At 35.5% G+C, this 27,235-nt stretch overlaps 1 protein-coding gene across 1 annotated transcript; it reads right to left on the bottom strand.

The window, feature by feature from the left end:
• Window positions 1–12,487: 12,487 nt before the first annotated feature.
• On the bottom strand, window positions 12,488–24,292 carry LOC120630637. The gene is made up of 8 exons (XM_039899901.1): window positions 24,106–24,292; window positions 23,462–24,029; window positions 21,751–21,977; window positions 16,358–16,475; window positions 15,696–15,918; window positions 14,758–14,820; window positions 13,664–13,770; window positions 12,488–12,652 (listed from the first exon to the last, which is right to left on the bottom strand). The coding sequence occupies exons 1-8, from the start codon at window positions 24,284–24,286 to the stop codon at window positions 12,592–12,594; spliced, it is 1,548 nt and encodes a 515-aa protein (XP_039755835.1). The 5' UTR covers window positions 24,287–24,292; the 3' UTR covers window positions 12,488–12,591.
• Window positions 24,293–27,235: the final 2,943 nt, after the last annotated feature.

Raw genomic sequence — 27,235 nt, 5'->3', positions numbered from 1 at the left:
AAGCAAACGTTCTTAAACGTTTTAGAGTACATTTTTACGTGTTGTAGGAAAGCTGGAGTATGGTTATATTGTTTTTCACTATAGAGCTCATACAAATTATCTCTACTTTTGTATATGCCAATAGTTGCCCAATCGCTAAACTTTATTTTTTTATTGAAATCTATATGTTTGAAATTGAATATTTTGTTAAATTCATTTTCTATGATATTAAAGAGCGTACCATAAATGCTGTCAGGATGACCGTTCTTAAAGACAAGGGCAGGAATTTTGGATGATATTTCACCTTTGAATCGCGTCAATTTGCTCTTAGTTATCGGCCTACACTTGACGATATGTTTATCTTTGTTTTTGTTTATTTATATGAATAACAAACCTGACTGAGCTAAACTTATTATAGGTAACTAACGAAACTAAATCTTTGAGGTGATAGGCGTGTTCTCAATTGCCTACTTCTTTTTTTTTATTGTTTCTTCTTTTTTTTGTATTTGCCATCTAACACCCTTTGACAGTTAAAAATCACTGACTTTTGTTTTTATTTGAGTAAAAAATTTTAATAAATAACCTGGACCTTACCTCATCTCGCCTCGCCTTACTAGAAATAATGTTATAAAAACAAATAAATCAAAATGTTAAAATTATTGGCTTTGAAAATTACAAAAAAACTTTTGCCGCGTTACAATTATATGGGTTGCCGTCGAACCTTGATGAAGGAAGGCAGTTATCATTTTTCTCATCTAAATCAAATATTAACTCTATTGGAGTTTAAGCTTTAGCACAGTCAGGTTTTATCTCAATATTATTTTTGTTATATTAGTGAAATTTCTTCAAGATCTCAAGCGGTTATACTTATAAAACATTATCTTTCTATTTATAAGAATAATGATATTTATTTTTATTATTATACTCATACTATTATAGTCTGTAATCATTGTTTTTGTTATTTAAGGTGTAGCCTAATATGGTATGGTCGGAGAGGTTTTTTTAAAACGGTTGTATTGGGGCACCCTAGCTACGTCAGTGACCCGGTGGCGTGCATAGAGGGTATGCACAGGTTATGCAGATGGTATAAAATGAAGAAAATCTCCAGTATGGATTATAAATACTTAAGGGTAGGCTTTTTGTAGCTCTTACAAAGCCTATTCTTTAGTTTTTTATAACTCTAACTGGAGATTGTCTTCATTTTATATAATCTGCATACCCTGCGCATACCCTCTATGCACGCCACCGTACGTCACTGACCTAGATTATGTTACTACCATAACATTATGTTATGAATTTAAAATAATTTTATATTTTGTTTTGTTTTATTATACCAGTGATAACTTCTTACTATATAAAAAGGTTAATAGAAATAAAAACACATTTTTAAAATCGTTTTTTTTTATTTCCATCCAGATTTACATAAATTATATTTATATATATCGACTTCTGCGAATGTTTAACTTACGTGACGTGAGGTTTATTTAGTTCAGTAGAAACTTTAAACTCTCCCCATTCATTTGTAGGAGAGAAATAAAACAAATACATACATTCTATTAAAATGAATAGCATTGTATTGAAGTACGCAACTATAAACACTACAAAAAATATAAACTAGTAAATTTGGCTAATAACGCTGGTCACGTAATAGAGCTTTGTAGTATTAACATCGGCATTGATTTAGAGAAGCCCAATAAACGCAACGCCAAGCGTGCTAAGTCAAATCCACTTTTTTAAATTTTATATTATTTTTGAGGATACAAAATTTACCTCTCATATAATATTTATTATGCCATATTTCTCCCATTGGCCGTGCCTGGAGCCTTGGGAGCCTTAATGTCAAATATTTTATTCTTTTTAATTGCCTTAAGAACTGACGATACTTTTTGTAGTTATAATAATAATTATGTCACAAATATTTTTTTAGGCGAATATGTTATGGGTATTTAAAGTGCAATAGGTACTTACTCTTTCTCGACATTTAAAGTAAACAAAAAACCAGTACCTCTTTGGAGAATTTGGTAATAGTATAAAATAATGGTTTCAATATTGTGTACAACTCGGTAGACACACTTACATAAAAGATATAATTACACATGTGTGATTATATGAGTAGTCCACTTTCAAACCCCGTTAAGTTTATGCAGCAATTAATTGAGAAAACTAATTAAAATGTTTAGACTTAAAATTACGATATTAAGATGCATTTTTTTGTGTATTACATGAACTTAGTAGCACATCGAATTAAATTATGTTAGCAAATAAAATCACTCTTTCATAATAATCATTTAATTTGCATTTTAAAATTAAACATAGCTAGTTTTGCAAAAGATTTTTTAACATAGATAGTTTTGCAGTTGTATGCAATCAACATAGGCAGTTTTGAAATAATCAAATATAAGCTTCTATTTTCCTCTACTCTTAAGAAATTACAATTTTTATCTATTATTACACTCTTAAGTCTATTTCTTCGTGTATTATGGTTTCTTCATTATCAGTCTCTTCTATAACAGTCTCATTTGGTTCTTCTTGAAGAAAATTGTAATATTGTAAATAATCGTAAGAAGCCCAATCTTCACCGAAATGTTTTTTCAAAAGATTTCGCACATCATTTAACTTTACTGGTTTTACTGGAACTCCAACATTCATCATAACGGGCACAATATTTTCGAATGATTTGCCTCTTTTGCAAACGTTGCCATAATTTATTACCTCAGATACATAATTAGGTTCCCCTTTAATGGCAATTCTATTATTTTTATCCTTTCTTAAAAAGAATCTTTTAGAGGCATTAAATTGAAAGTGCCAAGATCCAGGTAACTTAAGTACGTTTTTAACGCTTGATTTCCAATCATAAAAATGGAAGTCGCTGCCTAGTCTGAGAACCGTACCATACTTTTTAAAAATATCAAAATATGTCTGGGGTTCCACAATGACTTCTAAAGGACGTATTTCTCTTTCGATATTTCCAAATACACGGTCGGGGGGCAAAAATGAATGCCCCACTACAGGGAATATCAGCGTAAGTTTCTTGATGTGACGTGGAGCTTTTGTTTTTAGCCAATATGCCAACATTCCCAAAACGATTGAGTTTTTATTTTGCCCCCCACAACCGTCGCAAAATAATTTAATATGACTAACAGTGTCTTCAAAATTGGTATTCATTAGCCGATGAAATACCGCCGAAGCAATCTGATTAGATCCTTTCTTTGCCTCAGTTTCCAACCACGTGTAAATAAATGTGTTTAAACAGTTTTGAGCCCCACGAGATGGCCCTTGACATACTGTTAAGTTATACGTATACAATTGTCGGCTAAAGTAGGCACTCTGGTCTGGTACTTTTGGTAAAACCAAATTCTTTTGACAGTCAAAAGAGAAAATTATTTCGTTGTCGCCTTGTGTTTTGAGGCTAGTGTAAAAGCATTTGGCCTTTAGCTTGTGAATACGAAGCTGAGCTATTTGCAGCTGTTTTTTTGCTGTGTCGCGTTCTCTTTTAATAACTTCTTTTAATTGAATGCATTTAGAACATGCATCTGTAGCGGGAGACTTAAAACTCAAATTAAAGTACTTGTTAAAGATACGTCGGAAAAATTCATATCTCACTGACACATTCTGAGCGTCATCGTTGTAAAGTTTATGCAATTTTTTTATACTTAGATCGCTGCTCAGATATTGCACAGTAGATCTTCCTCTAACATAATGTGATTCCAAAGCTTCAAGTCCCTTTATAAACGATTTTACGGATTCTGTGCGATCAGAATACAGATTGGACTTTCTATTACCTCCTCTTCTTTCTTTCGGCATTGCCATCGTGATTAAATGCTGTTTACAAATTCTTTGAATTCTGTCCCTAGAGATTCCCAGAATTGTGGTCATTGCTTTTTGACACACCTTAATTAATTTGACGCGGCGTCTTCCAGCCAAATTTTCGTGCTTTGGTATAAAATAGCATATAGTCTGGGATTTTCTCTTTCCTTCTTTTTTAGGAGTTTGCGCTGTACAGTATTTTAATAAAAAAGTATCTTGGGTGACTTTAACTGAAGTTGAATAAAAATTCCGATGAAATTTACTGTAGTCTTGAACCGTTAAGTCGTTACACTTGTATCCCTGTTTTGAATTTCCATGTACACATTGTGGTATAACTGGCAGTCCCTTAGGCATATGTCTAAAACAAAACAGATAGGCACATTAATAAATAACAATAGAGCAAAAAAATCCCCAGCAAATAACCAGGTATCTATCCTATTTACAAAAGGTAACCATAAAATAATAATCTTACCGTTTCGACTTCTCAAGTTCTCTCTTCCATGTAGATTTATCAGCTATCTTTTTACGTCCTCTTCTGTTTGGTGCCAAAACAACTTCTTGTTCTTGATACTCCATGATAATTTTAATAGAAAATACCTCGTTTTTAAAAGCCTGCAGTATCTGAAGAAAGCAACGCGTGCATGCACTTCGACAGTATTATGCGTACTGGCACTCAAGATGGCGGCTTTTGCAAAAGTCACCACGCAACTTAGCGTCGTTTGCAAGTTAATACAAACTTAGCGATTTTTGAAAGTGGACTGCCGATCAACATAACGACTTTTGCAAAAGTATTGAGATTTCAATCCCATTTTATTCTTATCATAGCGAGTTTTAACACAGTATATTAAATGCTGACGTTAATATTTTAAATCCTTAACCGATTGGCGCCATTGGATAAAAAATGTTTTTTTTTTAACATAACGTGGTTTGCAAGTGGACTACTCATATATCGAATTACCTACCTTTTTACAAATAAGAGCTAAGTCAAGGTCAAACAGCGGCGTCCAACTTGCGTCCTTAACCAGCAATCACAATAAGCGTACGTTCGTCATGTGATTGGTCGACCGCAGGACGCAAACTTTAACGCCTGTAATGAGACATCAAGGATGTCGTGGCACAGGAAATATATTAAAGAAGTATGGAAACTACGAACAAACGTTCGAAACGAGGCCCCAAAGCTAGTAAAAATCCGACTAAAATCCTGCGATAATAGCTTTGGCGCTCCGTCAGTGCGTGCATCAGTGTGCCATTTCGAACCTTAAATCTTAGTTTACATACTGCTTTAATATATTTACTGTGGCCGCGATGAGTCCCTCGCTTGAAACAAAGCCTTAACCAATTTATGTAGCCTGCGTCCGGCGTGTGACCAAAACTGTTATTGGTTAACTGGTTAGTATGTTTTACTACGGATCATAATAGTATTGTTGTAATCCCGGGTCGGACCAAAACTTGTTAGGTGTTTATGTCTAACTATAAATTAATATTAATATTTATAATATTTACATGTTACATATACCACGCTATGTGCATATAGGAAATACGTGTAGGTTTATTAATATAATAACTTTATTACAAAATACACGATACAAGAAAAAAATATAACTTATGGTGCAAAGATCACTTAAAATATTGCATAGTTTATGTTAAACGCCTGCCTTTAAATTTCTACAAGATTGTCCTGTGTCATCTTTGCGTAAATATATTATTTTGTTTTTTTTTTGCAAATAAATGATTATGATGATTAAAATAATATTTTATGAGCAACCAGAGTATGAGGCTGGTAGAAAATTGGACAGTGGATGGTGCACGAAGATGGAATAAACTTACACAAACATGTACCTTATATATTTACAAACATCTAAATAATTATTCAACTACACGAAAAATTGCAAAACACCGAGAACAACTGTTAGATTAATTAATATTCACGTTCATTCTAAACATTAATTATCCCTTTTAGCTTTCAGAAAACTAAATATAATGGAAGGAAATTCTGTGAATTTAATATGCATAGAGATCGCAGCGTACACGATAATACCAAATGAAGAAAAAGAGTTAGTTGTTCCGCTTAGATCTGTTAACCAGAGCGCTTGTACGTAATAATTTGCTTAAATACTTAACTTGACAAAAACTTAACAGTACAGGATAAATCCGGCAGGAAGGACCATTTTTACTTTGACCGATAATAAACGCATTTGAGGTGTGAGAGGTGTGAAAGATTATCAAAAACAAAAGCTGTTAGTATTTCCGTACAGGATTTTGTTTTCTGAAAAGACTGTCATATATTTTTAACAGGTATATTAAAATTTTACGTTCTACGAACATAAACTATGACGAGGCGACTAAGAGCTAAATTTATGTAAATAAAAGTCCCTGCTAAGTTAATATTGAGTAAATATAAATAGCATTTCTTCACAGTGCCAAAATGAAATCAATCAATTGTAGAAAAAACAAAGTGAGCAGTCTGTCCGGTGGTTATAATAGAGGCCAGTGTTTGTTTTAATTCTTTATTGCACAATAACATAAAAAATCAACATATACAAGCGACATTTAATGCTGAAGGCATTTTCTACTAGTCAAACCTTTGGTATAGTTGACAGTGTTATATTGTTAGTGTTTATGGTCCTTCAAGTTGTTTCTTTTAAAGATTTAGTCTTCAAGCAGATAAAAAAACGTTTAGCCTCATTAGCCTAAATAATACAGATAGTTAAATTAACATAAATCAGTCAAGTTATTAGTAGATATTACAAAAGTAACAACACAAACTGTATACTGTACAAAGGTTCACAGAAAACAGACATACACGACGTTTCGAAAAGTGCATTTAGAGTAGGCATACTTATTAACGAATTCGTATGTACAAAGAACATTAGGCTTAATTTTGTACAATCCGCGAGAAAATCAGGCAATTCGCTGCAATTTATAATTTCTTTACACTTTACGACCTTCAAAGATGCTAAGTGAAAAATGCAGCTAAAAAGTCACTTTTTATAACTTTTTGCCCCCACCTTATCTATTTAACCCGGCACACCACCGTATATATTTAAAATATATTTAGTACGTGTAAAAACAATTATAAGTTGTCGTATGGATACAAATTCGATCTAATGTACACATAGTATTTTATTTGATTTTCTTTTTTTTTTCTTGAATATTCTAATGATATTGTACTAAAGATCGGCCGTTGAAATAATGTGTTCCTGATAGCGGACGACACATATTGGTTTATATTTATATTTTACTCCTATTAGGGTAAGGTGCCAAGTATGTAGTACCAAGTATTCTTTAGATACCATAGATAATACTTTTATACTCAGGTATATTATCCACTAACGTCGATTTATATTAAATTATGATGACTACAGTTGTTTTTCGGCCACGTTTGTAGAGCTAAGCTATAAGTGGGTGTATTTTATCTTAACTTCTTCACATACAACTACTTACTTTAAATTCTTAGCCACAAATTTTAGTTAACATTGGAATATATTGAAGAAAATAGCTTTAGTGTAAATTTTTAGGTATATATCTATATTTTGAACTTCATATAACTTGAAATTTCACAGCTTGTCAGCACAGCAGCATTTTGGCTAAATTGATAAGTTACACTAAGGGCACTGGGCCCAGCCTATAACTTTACCACTATAGTTAGCAATTTGTTTCGATTAAAATGTAATACCGAATCAACCCAGTAGTTGTTTAAATGTTAATTATATGGTATCGATTGTTTATTCGAGTCGAATAGTTTTCGTGGAGTTATTTAGTTTTACTCGTAAAGAGCACGCATTTGGGGCACCTTACCTTATTAGATCATAAAAAGGTTTTGCTTAACGTTAGTCCTAAAAATCTATAATGCAAAAATATTTTTATTTCTTTATTTTAAGCTTCTAGTTTTCTTCATTTACCACAATAAAAACATACTAATTATGTTACAGATAAACGTTCTAAATTTATACTTTTCTATGAAACTCTTTCAATGATAGGTAAAGTTAAAGTACAATTATCTAGTAGTATTACTATACTTTATATATTTTACATCATGACTTATATGATGTCGTAAATGTATTATATTACAGTATTGAATACGCAATTTTTGAAGTTATACTTCTTTTGGCGCGTTAGGGAAAAATGATGCGTGTAAATTTTTACGAAGCGAACACCGTCACAAAAAACCGACACACTGAAGTTAGCTATAAGGTTCGACAGTGTACACTTTAATTTGTCGAAGTCTGCGGGCTCATTCGGGTGATTAAATTGATACAATGGTACAAAAATCTCAAATTTTAATGTTGACTGAAACTCATTCATAATGAATCTATTAGTATTCCAAATTTAATTATGTTTATTATGTCCATTTCTTTAATTATATTTCTTTTGTGATATTTAAGTAAACTTTTTTTTAACTAGATAATGCGTTAAAATAAAACTTTCAATGTATTAAATGCCTTTTTTCTATTGTTATTGTTGTTTTTTCTACAAACGTAGAATCAGGCGAAAGATAAATATATGAAAAGAATTTTATCTTGTTCCGCAAAAGAAGTATAACTTCTAACACGTGTACATAAGTATACACACGTTTTTTTATAATTAGTTCACATTTTTTCAACATTTAAACAATTAATTACACTGTACAGTCTAAACTAATGAGGTATAAGCCTCTTCAATGCTTTACACAATGATTAAATGTAGCGTGTCATATATCTATATATATATAAAAGAGAATATTTCTATATATATAGTGTGGGTATGTTCCGTGTAGGCTCCGAAACGGCTGGACCGATTTCAATGAAACTTTCAGGAAAAATCCGGATTGACGTGGCGAGTAATCCTGTAAAGTTTGGTGACGATCGGAGCACTCCTGTTTTTGAACTGTCAAATACAGCTTTTATTTACTATGATGATATTCTATTTGGGTGTACATGGGTGTAGATAATGATCTTCACCCGCTCGAGAAGAGAATAGAAAAGAATGAATACGGAGAGAAATAAATGATTTAAAATATTACGAGATTTAAATTAAAAATTTAATGATGTATGTATGTTTAAATAAAAAAAAGCAAAATCTAGCCCGGCGAAGCGGGCTGGGTACGCTAGTAATATATGAAAAACGTTATGATTACGGAACAACATGATTAACCCCCGTCCCAGTAGTAGTAAAGTGGAGATTGGGCCTCAAAAGTCCTGTTTTCTAATCTCTTGAAAAATTGAAATATATTGCTTTTGGAAAGAGCATCACGTTTTGTCTTCATTTGATTTCTAAATTTAGTTAGAGGTACAAGGTTTTATGAGAAAAAATGTTGTCTATGATTTTCTTTTTGGCCATAGACCAATTCAGACAGAACAACGTCTGTCAAATCCAAATTGGTCTATGGCGTCTTAGAGTTAACATTTTTGAAATTAAATTTAATGTTATCATGCGATGAAATTAATGAAGATTCTTTTAAAAATACAAACATTTGTATTTACTAAATAGTATGCACATTTAGTAAATACGAATAACCGATAGACGCTCACTGCTCGACATAATCTTTAATTTAAAATATCTGCCTAAGGCGCCATATTTTTGTTATGAACGAACTGACAATCTCCATACAATTTCCTTTACTTTGCGTTACTTTATAATGTTAAGAGTGAGCTTTTAGTCTTTAAGCACGCGGTAGCTCGGTGGATGACGTTCCGCCAGTAACTATTATTGAAGTATTTCTTAATAGAGTGACGGAGTTTAGGTATCTGGGACATTTGGTAACATAGGACATGAATGACAAGAAATATATTGCGAGAGAACGTAGGGCGTTGGAGAGATGTTCTGATAGCCCGCAAGTCTGCACGGAGAAGTGAAGCTTACACTTTTCAGAGCATATTGTCAAACATTTTATACACGCAGCCATATACACAGTGGGCCTATAACGACCTACGTATACAGTACGATAATGGCTTCAGAGAATTGATGGGGCTGCGCTTCTGCAGTACATCAAAAAAATTTGCGGAGAATCACTTTGATGATTTTTACGCAATCATGAGAAAAAGATCTGCATCAATGATGAGCAGGATGCGCGGAAGCTCCAACAATATTTTGAATATGTTAAGTAATAAATGGGAAAATCCCTTTATGGAGCACTGGGTTGGTACACACTCATACGCCAAGTGCTCAAGAGGGCTATTTACCTTAATTAGGAGATATGGTTGGCCAATTTCAATTTATAAAATTGATAATTCCTCCAAGTGTATGTAAGAACAATAAGAAAAATTATGAAAAAGAAATGTGTCATCTCTTGTTTCAAACGTATCTCATTAGATCTCAAAATTAGATCGAAACTACAACGTTTCCTACTAGATGACGCTACAGTCGCTATAAGACTGACGTTAAAGGCATATAGTAATTTCGGCATCGACGGTAGTAGAATTGAGCTTAATTGGAGAAAGCGCTCAGACCGTGATTGCCAGAGAGTTGCAGGTTCAAATCCTGTCGGTTCCGAAGTTTTTATATGCATTTAAAATTTTTATAAAATTGATAATTCCTCCAAGTGTAGGTAAAAACACTAATTAAAATTATAAAATAGTTAATAAACCAATTTTTACAAGCTACATGGAGTTTTATCCGAAAAAAAACGTTATTATTATTATTATTATATCGATGTATAACATAGTTTGTCGTTGTGAATAACATGAAAACGTAAGTTGCAATACATTATTAAATAAAATTATGGAAATTAAATCAAACGATTATAAAAATACATTTTGTTTTGAATTCATACTGTATGAATTCAAAACTTAACCTACCAAGCCACAGAGTAATAACCTTACACTGATGACGACGGACAAGTAACGAACTCTAACGTACTTAATCGTCTAAGGCTTTGTCCACATAAAACAAATGTTCCACATCTGAAAGCACATGTTACAATACTTGAAAACAGTATTTTCACTAGATGGCGCTCGTTCGACACAATATAAAATCGTAGTTAACTTTTCTACGCGATCAAATAAGTTAATGTAGGCAGAAAAACATGTGGATCATGAAAATTTTGGCAGTGTTCCAAGACTTTAACACCACAGCGAAATTGGCCTAGACTACTGAGGCAAGGAACGCATGTGGACTAATAAAATGCCGAAGTCGTAGTGTTTATTCTCGACCATGTGAACACCCCCTTAAAATAGTTTTAAGGTCGCATGTAACTGATGGGAATCCCGCACGGGACGTAGCCTTTATGGCGCTCAACATTATACGCTTGCTTGAATACCTTCTCAAACTGACGTGATTACTGTCTTCGTGATGTTACTTGAATGTAGGATTTAGAAAGAAACACGTATCAAAATGAAGAGAAATGTTCTTTTAATTTTGGGTCACAAGGTTCAAGTATGCATACGTTTTATTAAAGTACTTAGATAGATGCGGCCTTCGTTAGTTTTGCCGTCTATCCAGCGAATATTGAACACGTCCATACGTTGACACAATCCCACGTCGTCTCATTTTGATCGAAATAAAATCGCGCCGAAGCGTAATGAGGCGTCCTGTTTTAGTTTTGCGTCAATCTACTAATATTTGCATCAGTTTGAACACTTTTATGGAAGTCAGTTGACGGTGATAGTGACTTCCATGCCGCGTCCACATAATTAAGAACACAACCTTTTTCTTTTTTTTTTGTGATGTGCAATAAAAGTATATTCATTCATTCAATAATTCAAGAACACACAGAATCCGTGTACAAGACTAATATAAAAGCATCTAAATCTACTTTAGTGTTTGTCGAACAGGTGGTTAGTGATTCAATTCATTTAGCAGTTGACACTAATGATTTTACCGCTAATGTTCAAAACGTTTACCACAAACTGAGGAAAATGGGAAAAGTTTGAGAGCTAGCAACATTGAAAAGTTGCTGAATTAGCATTCTGTATGTTCTTATTGTATGACCGCGAGCGGGATTCGAATCATTTTGATCAAAATAAAATCCCGCCAACGCAGAATGTGGCATAAATGGCGTCCCGCTTTAGCTTTGCGTCAATCAGACGGCTATACCCATCAGTTTTAACACATCTATGCAATTTTTGCTACAAACCCGCACAGGGTTCGCCTAATTTTGAACATATCGCTTAAAACAGTATTCTTTTGAATAACAGTTTATTAGACAATACCTTGAAATATAAAGATTACAATTCTAAGGCAAAAAGTTAAAAATATTGATACAATACTGCTTTAAGCGATTAAAGTAACACCCTAGCATGGACAGGAGACAATTATATCCCCGGGGAAAAATTTATCTTCTCCCACAGCTTTATAAAATCTTAGAGCACTGGTGCACAAGTCGAAATAATATCCGTATAATATACGTGTAATAATAAACGAAGGTAAACTTCTCCTATTCCATGTTCCCGGGCCTTAGGAGATGGACACGTTAATTATATCGCTCGTATTGGGGATATTATTTTTTTATTTTTTTTTTATTTCAAACAAACAAACACATAAAAAGTAATCCAAAGAACACAGTTAAAGTCTGTGATTTCCACACTAGGATTCCCTGTGTCGTGGAAATCACTTCCTTCCTGGTTGAATACAATAAAGGTAACTTAATAATAAACAAATAAAAAAAAATTAAAAAAAATCATCGGGGGATACATTTTTTATCTCCCGCCCGTGCTACTAGACCTGCAGTTTTACCATTATAAGCTTATCTTTATGTTAGAATAAAATGAAATGAATGCACAAGTGCCGTGGTAAATAATGATATTTAATAAATTATCTTAAAAATAGCGGTGTTCGGGAAACATCGATACAAAAGTTTAGTGCAGCTCTGCGGGCTTACGGCGGCCATCATGTGGGGTCCAGTGTTGAGCTGAGAGAGCGTAACCGCTCGAGGCCCGACAGTAGCTCCCTGCAACACGAATAACAATTCATCATGTTCATCATCACGTCCCACTACAGGGCACGGATCTCCTCCCACAATGAGATTGGGTTAAGGCCGTAGTCCACCACTTTACACACACACACACACACACACACACAACACACAACACACACACATACACCCATACGAAAAACTATAAACTACATTTTATAAGACACAACATAAGACATATAATATAAGACATACAATTTAAAAGAAACTATTACTATTTTTTCATTCTAATAAATCTAAAAACTTTGCATAATTTTAATTTTCTGTTAAAATAAAGGAATTCATTATTTAAAATATTGAATACACAGTTACTCTTACTTATATTTAAATAAATCATTCATTCACTTTGGCCCAGTGCGGGTTGGTGGAATCCGCACACCTTTGGGTACATTATGGAGAACTCTCATGCAGGTTTCCTCACGATGTTTTCCTTGACCGTTGAAGCAAGTGATATTTTAATACATAAAAAAGTTAGAGGTGCACGCTGGGATTCGAACTCGGCCCCCCGAAAGTTAAGTCGAGCTCCTACCCACTGGGCTATCACAACATGAATTATACAACGTTTAAATGAAAACCGAAGTAATACTTCACTGGCTTTAAAGGAACATTATGTACTGTATCACCTAACATCACATGAAAACGCCAAATCAAGTGACTCCTGTCACTTTATTAGGTACGCGTCGTGTAGCGTAGGTACTATGCGCGTGTCAGTCTTTTAACTTCAATAGGCTTGTCATAAGTAAACACTTAGAATGTTTTGAATTCGTTTCCCTAGTAATTACTCGTACCCAGTGGCGTGCACTTCATATATGCACAAAAGCACTGCATACCCTAAAATTTATATATAACTCGTATAAGAGAAGGATTTTGCCGTTTTATGCAATTCTCCTGCTGTATGCATACCCTGTCTAGAAACCCAGTGCACGCCACTGCTCGTACCTAGTCGCGCCTAAAGAAGTTTTACTTAATAAAAAGTATTTTTTTCACCTGAGCGAAGTTTCCGCCACAGAGGTGGCGTGCCGCAAATCTGTGGCCGCGTTGATCTGCAAGTTACGTAGCGAGCGAACCTCTTCCTGAGACGCCGCCAACTCCTCCTGGGAAGTAAGAAATGGACATAAATTAGTGATATCTGCATATCGTCTGAGAAAAGTACACAAATCCTTTGTGGTGATGGGCAGTGGCGTGCACTTCATACATGCACAAAAGCACTGCCTTCCCGACCATTTATATATAACTCGTATAGGAGAAGAATTTGTGCCGTTTTATGCTATTTTCCTGGTGAATGCATACCCTGGTAAGAAAACCAGCGCACGCCATTGGGGACGGGTATATGCTTTTATAACATGACACCGAAGGTAATATTAGATCTACTTTTACCTAAGTTTAAACAATATGTTAAAACACATTTAACCAATCGTGGTTACTTCACGATTGATGAATTCCTTAACGACAAGGCTGCTTGCAAGCAGGCAAGTCCGCTCTCATCTCACAAAACAGAAAAATGCTAAAGATTGTTAAACTATAAAATGATGTTGGAAAAGAGCAATCTGCTGAGTTTCTTGCCGGCCCTTCTCAGTGGAACCTGCCTTCCGAACTGGTGTTAGAGTCACTACAAACAGACAACTTGACGTTTCAAAAGTGCTTATAAACTAGGCCTACTTAAAACAAATGAATTTTGAATTTGAATTTTTGAATTTGAAGAGATTTGTACATTCATCATCATCACCTCGACCTATTGAGGACGATAGGTAGAGTGTAATAGTATTGCATACACACTTACGAATAATTAGATACTAATACTTATACAGATAACACAAAAAAATTGAAATAGTAATAAATATAAAAAATAATAATGTAATATCTTTATATATATATATATTTTTTGTATGTCACTGAACTCCTCCTAAACGGCTGGACCAATTTGAACGCATTTTTCGGTATGCGTTTGGGTGGCACCCTGGATGGTTTAGATTCACAAATCAGCCCGACAGATCAGATCAGAATCAGAATCAGGGGTCCGCTAGTATCCTATAAAATACTATAAACACTTAAATATGAGCCGTAAAGCCACACACACGTACCTTTAATTTTTTGATTTCGTTTTTTAATTTGGAAACGCTCGTCTCCGCCTCGGACGCTCTTGCCTGGAAATAAAATGGAAGAGTTAAATAGCTGTTAAATTTAAGGCAAATCCAGGCGACCGTGGCAAAGCCTCACTGGCACACCAAACAGATCTTCGGCAATGTACCCTTTGAGGGTGGAGTATACGGATTGAAGAAATTATAAATTACACCATACAGATTCTCCTGCTTTTCGCGGAGTATAGCAAATTAAGCTTAATTTTCATAATATATTATGGATTTCCGCCAAGTAACGTCTGCCTCTATCCAATATTGATGAATTTCTAAATGACATGGTTGCCTGGAAGCAAGCCGCTCCGCTTTCATCTCACACAAGATAGAACATTGATTGTTAAATTGCAAAATGATGTTGGAAAAGAGTAACTGCTGAGTTTCTCGCCGGCTTCTTCTCGGTAGAATCTGCCTTCCGAACCGGTGGTAGAGTCACTACAAAACACACATACTTCACGTTTCAAAAGTGCTCATATTAGGCCTTTTTTTTTGTTGACTGGGGGGAAATCTTCAAAGATTTGACCTCAGGGAAGATCGGGTTACGTGGGATTTTGAACCCACTAAATTCTCAGGCAGAAGAAGACCTGGCCGAAGAAGAATATCATGGCTCAAAAACCTACGACAATGGTTTGGAAAGAGCACCAAATCATTATTTAGAGCAGCGGTGTCCAAGGTAGAGATAGCCCTAATGATTGCCAACCTTCGTAAGGAGACGGCACCCTAGAAGAAGAAAATCCATCCTCGGCACATATTTGGGAGGCTCCGGGATCTGCTTAGAACGCACCGTTGCCTCCCTCTTACAGCGCATGCGCTTATAGGCCTGCTTGGAATAAGTGAATTTGGAATTTTGAATTTGGAATTTTGAATTTATTATTAATAATACTCACAGCAGTGTCCATGAGATTGTTCTCCACCCGATGCGTCGCCGCTTCTAGCTGGCCCGCGTACTCCCTGTCGGCGAGCCGGGCCTCGTGCAGCCGGGCGCGCAGGGCCGCTTCCGAGGCCCGCGCGGCCGCGGCCTCGGCGCGCAGGAGGGACGCGGCCTCGCGGATCGAGCTGGCCTCCTCCTCCGCACGGGACCGTCGACTGCGCTCCGTGAATAGTTCCGATCTGCGAACACAGGGATTCATAGTAGAGATGTGAAAGACTATCCGGCCACTTACTTTGTATACGTCCCTTCCACTGTGAAAAGATGGTTCACATCAAAAAGTATCGGAAGGCAGAATGCGAGTATGACACGTGACGTTTCAGAAGTGCTTATATCTAAAAATAAATAAATTTTGAATTTTAATTCTGAATTTAAATTTTGAATTTTGAATTTGAATTTGAATTTTGAAATAGAATTTGATAGCATAACAATAACAACGGGATAGTTTGAGTTCGAAAAACGGCCCAGAAAGAACGAGAGACCGTTTTTCCGTGACGGCGTACGGATCATTTTTACTGCCAAGTTCCGGAAGCAGTACGTAAAACGTGATCATCCACGCGGCCGCGATTCTACCGAACCCCTTGCGTTCTCAAACACGTGTAACAGTACCCGAACGGTCACCTGGTTCGTTCCAACTCGGAGATGATTTGCTGAAGCTGTTCGTCCTGATGCTCGGGCTCCGGGGACGTCCGGCCCGGGTGCACCGGCAGGAAGTCCGGTAGCCTCATTGATTCCACTCCTGGAAATAATAATCCCTACTAATATTAAAAATGTCAATGTAAGTTTGTTTGTTACGTTTTCACGCAAAAACTACTTAACTAATCCTCAGGAAACTTTGTACACATATTCTTGGAAGTGTTAGAAGTAATATAGGATACTATTTATCCCAACATTAAGCTCGGTTCTTTTGGGATGAAAGTGTTTGACGATTTTACACCATAACTGCGACAAATTATAACCGATTTAAACAACTTATATACTATAGAGGTTGTAATATGTGTTTAATTATGCCCAAACTTTGTATAGATCTGATAAATGTGGTTAGAAATAGAGGACAGAACTCCTCAGCGGACAGCAGCAAAACCCTCATTTTAGGCTTAGCTATACTGAATACTTTTATTTATTTTAGAACTACAACTAAATTGAATGCCACATCAAAAAACAAAATCAAACGCAGACGAAGTCGCGGGCAACTGCTAGTTGTATATAAAGGAGCTGTACCACCAAGGAGGCCTGTGCCCACTGTTGGGCGCAAGCCTCATCGCTCAGAGGACAAGGTTTTAGAACATAGATCCACCACTATGCTTTAAAGCTACCAAAAGCCTCATCTCCCATTGGAGATGTCGTGTTAAGCCTAGCAACCTTTAATAAAATCTTATACAACGTGTAAATGAAAACCGAAATAATATTTTAAAGGCTTTAGAGGTACATTATTAACTGTCTCTAAAACTTATCTGTCAAACCGAAACGCTAATTGTTTTTGAGTAAACCATTTTTTTAACCATAGTTTTTACTGATTCAGTTACAACAGTTACAGTTACAAACAGTATTTTGTAATACCGTTACATTCCGTCCGTTGTATAAAGCTGAAGAGTTTGTTTGTTTGTTTACTTGAACGCGAGGAACTACGGGTACGAGAAAGGCTATAGGCTATATATCATCACGCTAAGGCCAATAGGAGCATAGCACTAATGAAGAATGTTTTTCAAAATCGGGGTTTGTTTTCCTTTTGAGACCTTCCACTGCGTGCGCTACGTATAGGTACGGTAAAAGTTTCGATAAAATCATGTATGACAAAGTGCCAAAGAAATAACATTTATATCTATCTTTTAAATGTTGTCTTAAACGCGGACCAAGTCGCGACGCACCGCTAGTCCATAAAAAACGGGACAGATAGCTTAAGTTGTCCTCCGAGACACCAGAGTGAATTCTGCCAACACCCCAAATTTCGAAGATAAATGTGTGAGATGTTTTCATGTATTTATGTATTGGGTCGGGAAAAAAGTTACTTCGCACTTTTTAAGAAGATTCAAAACATTTTTAAATATAGTTTATTTACATTTAACTAGAGTATGTAGGTACCATTTTGTTCGAAAACTTTTTGCCATCTTGTAGGTAGGGATATAATCCCATTGCTATAGAAATTTTGGGGCTTCTGATCAAAAAACCGCGACATGTAGTTTTGGCAGTCCTCTCGTGATGTTAACCTAACACTGCCTAAAGAATTCTGAAGAGACCGAAACAGGTGGAAATCTGAAGATCAGGACTATATGGCGGATGCATTAACACCTCCCAGCAAAACTCACTTAATTTTTGCTGAGTGGCAAAAGATGTGTGAGGCGCATCATGATGAAAAACAACACCCCTTCTGTTGATTAATTACGGCCGCTTTCTCTCACCTTCATGCTTTAATCTCATCAGTTGTCGCAGTAGAGTTTAGAATCGGTGATCCTGCTGGTGAGCTGGTAACAGCTCATAATGAATAATGCCCTTCCAAGAATTCTGAAGAGACCGAAACAGGTGGAAATCTGAAGGTCAGGACTATATGGCGGATGCATTAACACCTCCCAGCAAAACTCACTTAATTTTTGCTGAGTGGCAAAAGATGTGTGAGGCGTATCATGATGAAAAACAACACCCCTTCTGTTTATTAATTACGGCCGCTTTCTCTCACCTTCATGCTTTAATCTCATCAGTTGTTCGCAGTAGAGTTTAGAATCGGTGATCCTGCCTGCTGGTAACAGCTCATAATGAATAATGCCCTTCCAATCCCACCACACACACAGCATCACCTTGTTGTAAGTTAACCCGGGTTTCGCTACAGTCTGTGAGGCCTGACCGGCCTTTGACCACGATCTTTTTCGCACGTTCTTGTCGTACATGATCCACTTATAATAACCAGTTATCAGCTTCTTCAAAATTTTCGGTTACATTACGTCGTAATAAAGAATCACAAATGAGTACACGATTTCTTTCAGTGATCTCGTGAGATACCCAAATATCCAGCCTTTTTGTGTACCCAGTTTTTTTTCAAATGCGCATATACTGCTTTGTGGCCAGTTCCCAGTCCTTCAGCTACGTTGTAACTACTGATATGCCGATCTGGCTCCACTTTTTCAAAAATGGCATCAATTTTATCCGTAATGGGGCGACCATAGCGAGGTGCATCTGAAATGCATCTGAAATTTCCGGATTGAAAACGCTTAAAATTCTTTTCGCGGCTTGCGTAGCGTTTTACCTTTTTTGTAGTAAAATTTTAAAAAGTATCGCATTTCTTCAATAGTGAAAGACTTGTGGTAGAAAGAAGAATTATGAGAAGCAGAGCACCTTTAGGATCAGTTTCCTTGGAGTGCGGAGAACTACACCTACCTCAAATTTCTCCTTTAAGTAAGGCGGAGTAGGAGGATGAAACACAATAGAGTACAAAAAGAATATGCAAATTCCAGGCTCAGGATTTGTCATCATATATTTATAACTCCTCTTCATTTAACCAACTGAGAACCTATAAAACGTATGACCACAGAATTAAGAACACTCAGAAACCTTGTACACGACTAATATTGAAGCATCAAAAACCACACCTCCACTTTAGAATGGATTCTCGAACAAACCGTTAGTCACTTCATACCATTTAGCAGCAGGGCTAGCTGAGGCAGGAGACATAAAATATATCCCCTGACGGGGGTATATCCCCCGTTATTATCATGTCCACCTTTTTTTTTTTTATATTAGGAGGGGAAAATCCTCATGGACATCCCTATGGATAGTGCCGGACTCCTACCGACTAAAAACCCCTCCTGCCTTCTAAAACGTTAGTGTACCTGCCATTTGGCCTACCACTAACGTCGTTGTCCTACCTTCCTTCTCTTTCGTCCCTTTCCTTTACTTTTATTATCTCTTCCATGTATTTTTTTTATAGATTCCCATTTCTCTGATGCCTCTAGCATTATGGAGGTTAGGATTTCTGTCTTTATTTCACTTCCTATTTCCTTCTTCACATTCTCCCTTTCTTCTTCAAATCGTGGGCAGTGAAACAGGGTATGTTCTGCATCATCACATGGGTGTTCACAATACATGCAATCACTACTCACTCTTTTCTTTATGCGTGCTATGTATTGCATAAAAACCCCATGGCCTGTAAAGCACTGTGTCATCCGAAACGTTATATTTCCATGTTTCCTATGTACCCATCCCTTTATATCCCTAATTAGTCCATGCGTCCATCGGCCTTTGGTAGACTGGTTCCATTCTTGTTGCCATATCTCCAAGGTCCTTTCTCTGGCCGCATATCTTTTATCCGGTAGGTTTAAACAATATGTACCTGATCACTCCTGTGCCAAGATGTGGGCTGGGATGAGGTTTGCCAGTACAAGGGCAGCGTCGGTGGATGTTGTTTTATATGCAGAGCAAGTTCTAAGTGCCATATCGTGTCCACCTGCTAAAGCACGTGAACAGGGAATAGGAGGAGTTTACCTCAGTTTATTATTACACATTTATTATTTGGATATTATTTCCACTTGTTTGCCAGGGCTCTAAGAGTTGATAAAGCTGTAGGTGAAGATAATTGTCTCTCGCCCATGCTAGCCGCGCAGATGACAGTAATTATTTTACCTCTAATTTTCTAAACGTTCACACTAAAAATATGAAAATACGAAAAAAGCTTGTGAGCTAGCAACATTGTTTTTGGGAACATAATGCAATGCATTCAATAATAGCTGAATGCGAATTCTGTATGTTTGAAGATTTTTCGCAAATCCCGTGGGAACCGCTGGTTTTCTAGCGATAAAAAGGAGCCCTTGTTACTCCACGTCTTTATATACAACTCTTTGCCAAAAATCAAGTAGTTTGGTTGCTTAGTTATAAAGTAAGGACAAACAAACAAGCAATTTATAATATTAGTATGAAATATTTTTAGAATAAGTTTAACCGAAAATAACCCAACAGCATTTGTACATAGAATGACAAACAATTGTTTAATCAATTACTTGATGACTTGTATTTAAAATTGTGTAAATTATGCAAAACAAAACGCTTATTTATTCAATATTTTAAATATTAATTCAAAAATTTAATTCATTTCAAGTAGGCTTAATCTATAAGCACTTTTGAAACAACAAATCTGTCTGTTTGTAGTGCCTCTACCACCGGTTCGACAATTGAAAGGCAGGCAGACCGAGAAGCCAGAAAAAAATTCAGCAGTTGCTCTTTTCTAACATCAACAATTGAAATTTTAAATTTATCAATTCTTACTAGTTACTTAGTTATTGTTGACTGAATAGAACATTCGAGTAATAACTAACAGTTAAACTAACTAACAGGTAACAGTTAAATTTAATCCAAGCGGAATGAATATGGATCGTTTTAATATAGACACTCAAACAAAGTGATCAGTATTTTTTTTTTAATTTAACTTTAGCTTTTGGCTGCAATCTTCAGGGGGGGGTAAGTTATGATGTAATCATGATGGTAGCAGACTAACCTGTAGAGGGAAGGCGCTTTTATTAAGCCATAAGCCTAATTAATTCCTATCGGCACCTCCCAAGCCTCCCAAGGTCCAAATCTCGCATCCCACAAAATTGTGCTTAGCATAGCATAGCACACATCAGTTGTTAATATCCATTACAGAGCTAATATAGAATTTTATCAATTTTCATTGTAAAACTATGATTTTTAAGTAATTTGTTAAAAACAAATCTTAACCCGTCAAACGGAACCACAGCAGGGCTACTGTGCCTAGTGTCAGGCCTCTAAGGAGTAATAATATTACTGCCTACCTTAAACATGAATTCGCTTTATCACGACTTTGTTTTATAAAATTAGCGTATAAACTATATATAATAAAAATAGAGATTTAAGTCCATGCCGATGGTAAAAACAACAAAACACGTTTGTTTTATTCACAATAATTAAAAGAACTATGGCACTCACACAAAATTCACTACTTTACTACATTATTGTAATTTGTTTTGCCTCAATTTATAAGCTGTGGCGACAAAAGGTATTTAGCAACAAACCTGCATTAGATGGTAGATCTAAGGGAAAGCTGTTCCTCGGTGAGACATTACGTCTATCAGCTGGGTTCACAGACTCTGTCAGGTCCAAGCTTAAGTGTACAGGAAGGTCCAACGGCATCAGCCCAGCTGCTTCCGCACCAGAAGGTAAATCCAGGGGAATGCTACGACTTGATGGCCCGGACTCAGAATTTGATGCTGCACCCATATATGCGTCATAGTCATAGCCCCTAGAAAAAAACGTTACCATTATTATCAACATATTGCTCGCCCATTTCTAAGCACAGTTGTCCTCTCAGAATAAGGGGCGATTGTAGTCTAGTTAGGTGCGGATTAATAGACTTCACACATCTTTGAGAGCATTATGGAAAACTCTCAGGCATACAGGTTTTACAGGACTCTATATTTTATACTTTTATTATTATTATTATTAAACCCTTTATTTGTATACCACAACATTAACATATATAAAATATAACAAAAACAGAAACATATCAAAAGAAGTAGTAATACAAAAGGCGGCCTCATCGCTTAACAGCGATCTCTGCCAGGCAACCTTTAAATAAGAAAAAAAAAAAGAAGAGGAGAATAGAGTGCTGGTGGTACAAATATTAAAATACATACATGCAAATAACTACATGCTAATACATAAACTAGTGTACACAAATATACTAAGATATCCTTTGCTGATAAAGCAAGTGATATACAATTTGTCAAAATGCATATAGCTCTGAACAGGAAGAGGTGAGTGGAGTGGATCAAACTCAGTCAGTCAGTAGAAATCCTAACCAATAAGCTATCACCACTCTAGAAGCTAAAGTAGTACTAATTAGGTATTATTGGAAGGAGCAAGTGTGACACTGTGTATATTGGGGTAGACACAGTCTAAGAAGTTTAACTGTTACTGTACCTCCGTATGGCAGTTATATTAAACACATACCCCAAATCAGTTTCATAATTCAGAAATTTATCTAATTTATGAAAACTTACTCTATAAAGAGATGACAAGATTGTGTACCTTATAAGACAAAAAATGGAGTGTATGCTACATAAAGATTGCTAAATCTCACTTGGCCGTTAGCTCAGAAACATTTGAGCATGTACCACTTACAAATCCATTGAAATCCTTGAGTTTCTAGAAATCTATTGTTGATATCTACAACAGCTTCTTGTTGCCAACCTAATATACTAGAAAATGCTAGTAATAGAAGTGGAATGAAAATTAAGCTTTTTTTTATTAACGATAGGCCAGCACTGACAAGGTCTAGGTTGGAGCATGCTTGCCTAGAAAGAGCCTATTCACTCTTGCCATGAAGGTACTCAAATTATATGTGGCAGCTAACCAGTTGCCGGGAGGGTGTTCCATATCTTAGCGGTATGTATCAGAAGCATGGGAAAAAAATGTATGTGTGTAATTTGCTACACTCTGTCAAAAGCAGTAGAATCTGTATGGTGTAATTCATAATTTCTGCAATCTTTATACACCACACACAAAGCACATTTTCAGCAATGTACTCTCTATGCACACTTGTCCAACACCTGAGCATTCTTAGGAGATCCATACAGATTTTACTGCATTTTGTGGAATATAGCATATTAAGCCTAATTTTCATAGTATATAACGGAATTCTGCAAAGTAAGATCTGCTATTGTTTAATAAGAGAGATGTAGTGCACTTAAAAATAATTCAAACGTGAATCAAATTATTAGTTACCTATTGCTCCCGTATCCACTTTTATTCCTTCTTCCCAATGATGAAGAAGAACCCACGTTATAACTAGTATTAAATGTAAAATCAGGTAAATTATCGAGGTCAACTGATATAGGGCCGTTCGAATTCAAATACGCCTGCTCCACTAAGATATGATCTTGAACAAAGTCTGGTAAAGAAGGCATGCCCAAAGGCTCTGAAGCCAAATTCGGCCTGTGGAAGAACGGCCCCTCTGAACTATCAGCGTATAGATTATGCTTAGAATCCGAATTATCTACTACACTAAAAGGTATCTCTACGGAACTACTAGATGAAGTATCGTCACTGTTGCGATGGCAAATTCCTTCAGTTTGTTTCTCTTTGGCTTGGGTCTCGCTCAATCGGCTCTTCTCGCGCCTCGTGTCACTGTGAATATCTATCTTAGTCGGAGAATGCTGAACTGTATTTGCGTAAACTTTTGGTCTGGCCCCCGTGTTCTCGTACGTAGAATTCCCCGGAAGAGACAAGTCCCGCTTCAAAAAGTGCCGAAACGAAAACGGATTCTCCTCCTTACGCATTGCGCCAGTGGATTCTGCAAAAAGAACGTTTCAACTAAACGAGGACTGCTTTATATTTTAGGCAACAAAAAACAACTCCGAAAAACATACTGGAAGAAGAGCTTATTGGCTCGGCGGAGACGGCGTCCCCGTTCTCCTTCACGTCATACTTGGCTTCTTCTATACCCAGGTCAGGCTTAGCTGCATTTTGCTGATTTTCTTGGAAAGATCCCGCGTTATTCGAATTTTGGGGTGATTTTTTATCCGAAACACCGTCTTCGTCCTCCGCCATGATAAATGAAAATGACAATTAGAGAACGCGTTCGTAAACGACCCTCATTTGTTAGTTACAAAAAAAAAACGTTCAAAAATAACAGACATAGAAGCAAAGGTTTATTTAAAAACAAAGTAAAATAATATCTTAATTTGTTAAATAGGTAGTTGTCAAGAAAACTACACACAAAATGTGTGTTTTATATGTAATTAATTTAATTTTAGTTTCACATCGTTATAGAGTATACAAACACATAAGACTTATGCCCGCCGCGCCGTCGCGTTGTTTTGAATAGACGAACAACCAAAGAAAGATCAAGACGATGCAAACACAGGGAGGAAATTTCATTAGTTGTGACCACTAAATATACTTCACGTCCTCGTTTTAACGTAGCATGTACCATGCACCTTGTACCCGTAACATAAGAGTTCGCGTATATAACGCAGAAAGTGATTATTTTTACTCAACAGCGAACTGCGCGTTAGCCATGGACTCTGGCTTTCTTCTTATCCGTGTCTTTAAAACTCTTTCCAATAACATGACTTACGAACAACGCCTCAATATTATTCTTTGGTTCAGCCCGATGTTACGAAATAATTGACATTGCCTTGCACCGTGCTTTGGCGATTTATTATAAGATAATTTATTAAGTAACGTTACCCACCTGCATTGTAGCGGCATACGGGCATAGCATTAGTCACTCTCGCCTTTTACCCAAATGTGGAACATTTATTATTCCATTTTTAAGACTTCAGCGCTTGCACTGCGTCAGGTGCTGTTTAATATTAAGATAAATAAAACCAAAAATTGTGTATTATAAGTTCGTTTTATTTTCCATAACCACCACGTGAGGTCATAACAATTGGATATATTATGTATTTAAAACAACACAAAATAAATTCGTTTATAATAAATGCGTTATCATCATAAACACTAGAATTAATTTTCTTAATATAAAAATATTTAAATAGTTCTGACTGAGCATATTTTTAGCTTATTAAAGCATCACACATTGAATAAATGTTACTTAATAATATAAAATTTTTTTGTTTTATATCATATTTAATTATTTATAAATAAAACATACGGCCCAGAGTTACCCACTTGTTATATTTATACGGTATACATATTTTTTTGTTGTTTGTCTTAATTAAGTTACTCCAATTAATCAGAAATTTAGCGCAAATTGTAGCGAAACGCACAGTGACTCAAATAAACAGTACATAAACAATCTTTTTCATTACATATTTTGTTTGGTTACCAATGAACACAGCAATGTATGCGGAGTGTTGTGCAATGTAGATTGAGATATAAGTTGATATAACTTTTTTTTACATAACCAAATAAATGAGTTTCTATTTCTAATATATATATATACTAGCTGTTGCCCGCGACTTCGTCTGCGTTTGATATTGTTTTTAAAGTATTCAGTATCGCTAAGCCTTAAATGAGTATAGTAGTATATATATAACATGTGACTGTCAATTAATTATAGACCAATAATTTGCAATAAAATAAAATTGCGACTATAATTAAAGATCTAAGCTATCCTATCTCTTAAGTTGGACCAGACTGCTCACGGTGTTTCAATTTAATTTAAAATCGGTTAAGTAGTTTAGGAGTCCATCGCGGACAAACATCGTGACAGGAGATTTATATTAGAAATAGAAAATCGTAGACTGGTGTTACGGTGCGACTTAGCTACACGTACGGAATCATTAATTCGTCACTATTCTATAAATATAGTAAGAAAGTATTGAAATTTGAATACATATCATGGAGCATAGAAGAGTCACAATAGAAAAGCAAAAAAAACGTTGTAAAACATTCACATAATATTTTACTTTAAGATACATTAAATAATTATTAAAATGAACATACTATGAGTAGTGTTATGAATAATTTGGCACTGATTCGAAAGTGGCAATGCTTTTGATTTTGTTTAATGTTGCCACATCTTCAGCAGTATTAAGTAATACACTTTTACAATCTACAAGTTATTGTATATCAATTACAGTATCGATGGTAAAATTATCGTTAGTTTTTAATAAAAGCCGCGATAGCAAAGCACAGAGCAACACTATTTTACATTTATGTTCTCTATTATTTTGACATCCCTTCCTGAACTGTCATAAGACTTGGCTCACTACGCTAAGACATCATTGCCGGTTGGTTTTTGTACCGCCACAAGTTACAAGGGACTGCTCTAACGTCTGTTGTATTATGTGACAGTGCCATCAAGTTTTGGATAATAATAGATACACCAAATTATGATGAATGTTGACATGTGGTGTGCCGTTTTCTGTGCTTTCCTTTACACTACATAAAACGATTTTCAAATAAAAGATTTATGTGCCATTTTTTTCCAAATGTGACATACGAATGTCTTTGAAACTTATTATGGCAATTCAATTTTAGTTCCTTGGACACTCGTATGGCAACGTCCTCCGTACAACGCCAAAATGGCGTAAATTGTAAAAAACCAGTGACAGAAGCCTGATGTCAGTATTTTAAAATCTATCATGATACCATTTGCCTTTGTCATTTCGTTTAACAACAGCACAAAGTCATTTTTTTTACGAATTGTAAGTAACAAAAACTCTACGCAAAATGGATGAATTTATCACTCGTCTTTGACCAGTAACATAAAAAAAAATGTTAAGGTTCAATTAAATTTGCAATAAAATTTCAACAATCATAATTTTTGAACACCTAGATTTATAGTAGGACATATTTTTTTAATCAACAAAACATAGAGTGCTACAAAAAAATCAGTCTTCAAGATGTCTAAAGGAAGAACGAATTAGTCACAATATGAAAATAACAATTGAATAGTAACAAAATCGATTTTGAGATCAAATATCTCATCAAGTTATTGCACATAGTTTTATATAGTAATTTATGATAAACTAATAGTAGATACACATTCGTTTAATAATAATTTTAATAGTTTTTATAATTAAAAAG

This window comes from Pararge aegeria, chromosome 16 (genome assembly GCF_905163445.1).
Source record: "Pararge aegeria chromosome 16, ilParAegt1.1, whole genome shotgun sequence".
Classification (NCBI taxonomy): domain Eukaryota; kingdom Metazoa; phylum Arthropoda; class Insecta; order Lepidoptera; family Nymphalidae; genus Pararge; species Pararge aegeria.
This window is presented reverse-complemented; position numbering and strand designations above follow the sequence as displayed.

Excerpts from the sequence above, each read along its gene's own strand:
- LOC120630637 (XM_039899901.1), bottom strand. The coding sequence starts at position 24,286 with ATGGCGGAGGACGAAGACGGTGTTTCGGATAAAAAATCACCCCAAAAT. Across the intron at positions 21,978-23,461 it reads AGTGGATACGGGAGCAATAG|GGGCTATGACTATGACGCAT; the intron begins GTAACTAATAAT and ends GTTTTTTTCTAG. Across the intron at positions 13,771-14,757 it reads ACGAAATCAAAAAATTAAAG|GAGGAGTTGGCGGCGTCTCA; the intron begins GTACGTGTGTGT and ends CTTACTTCCCAG.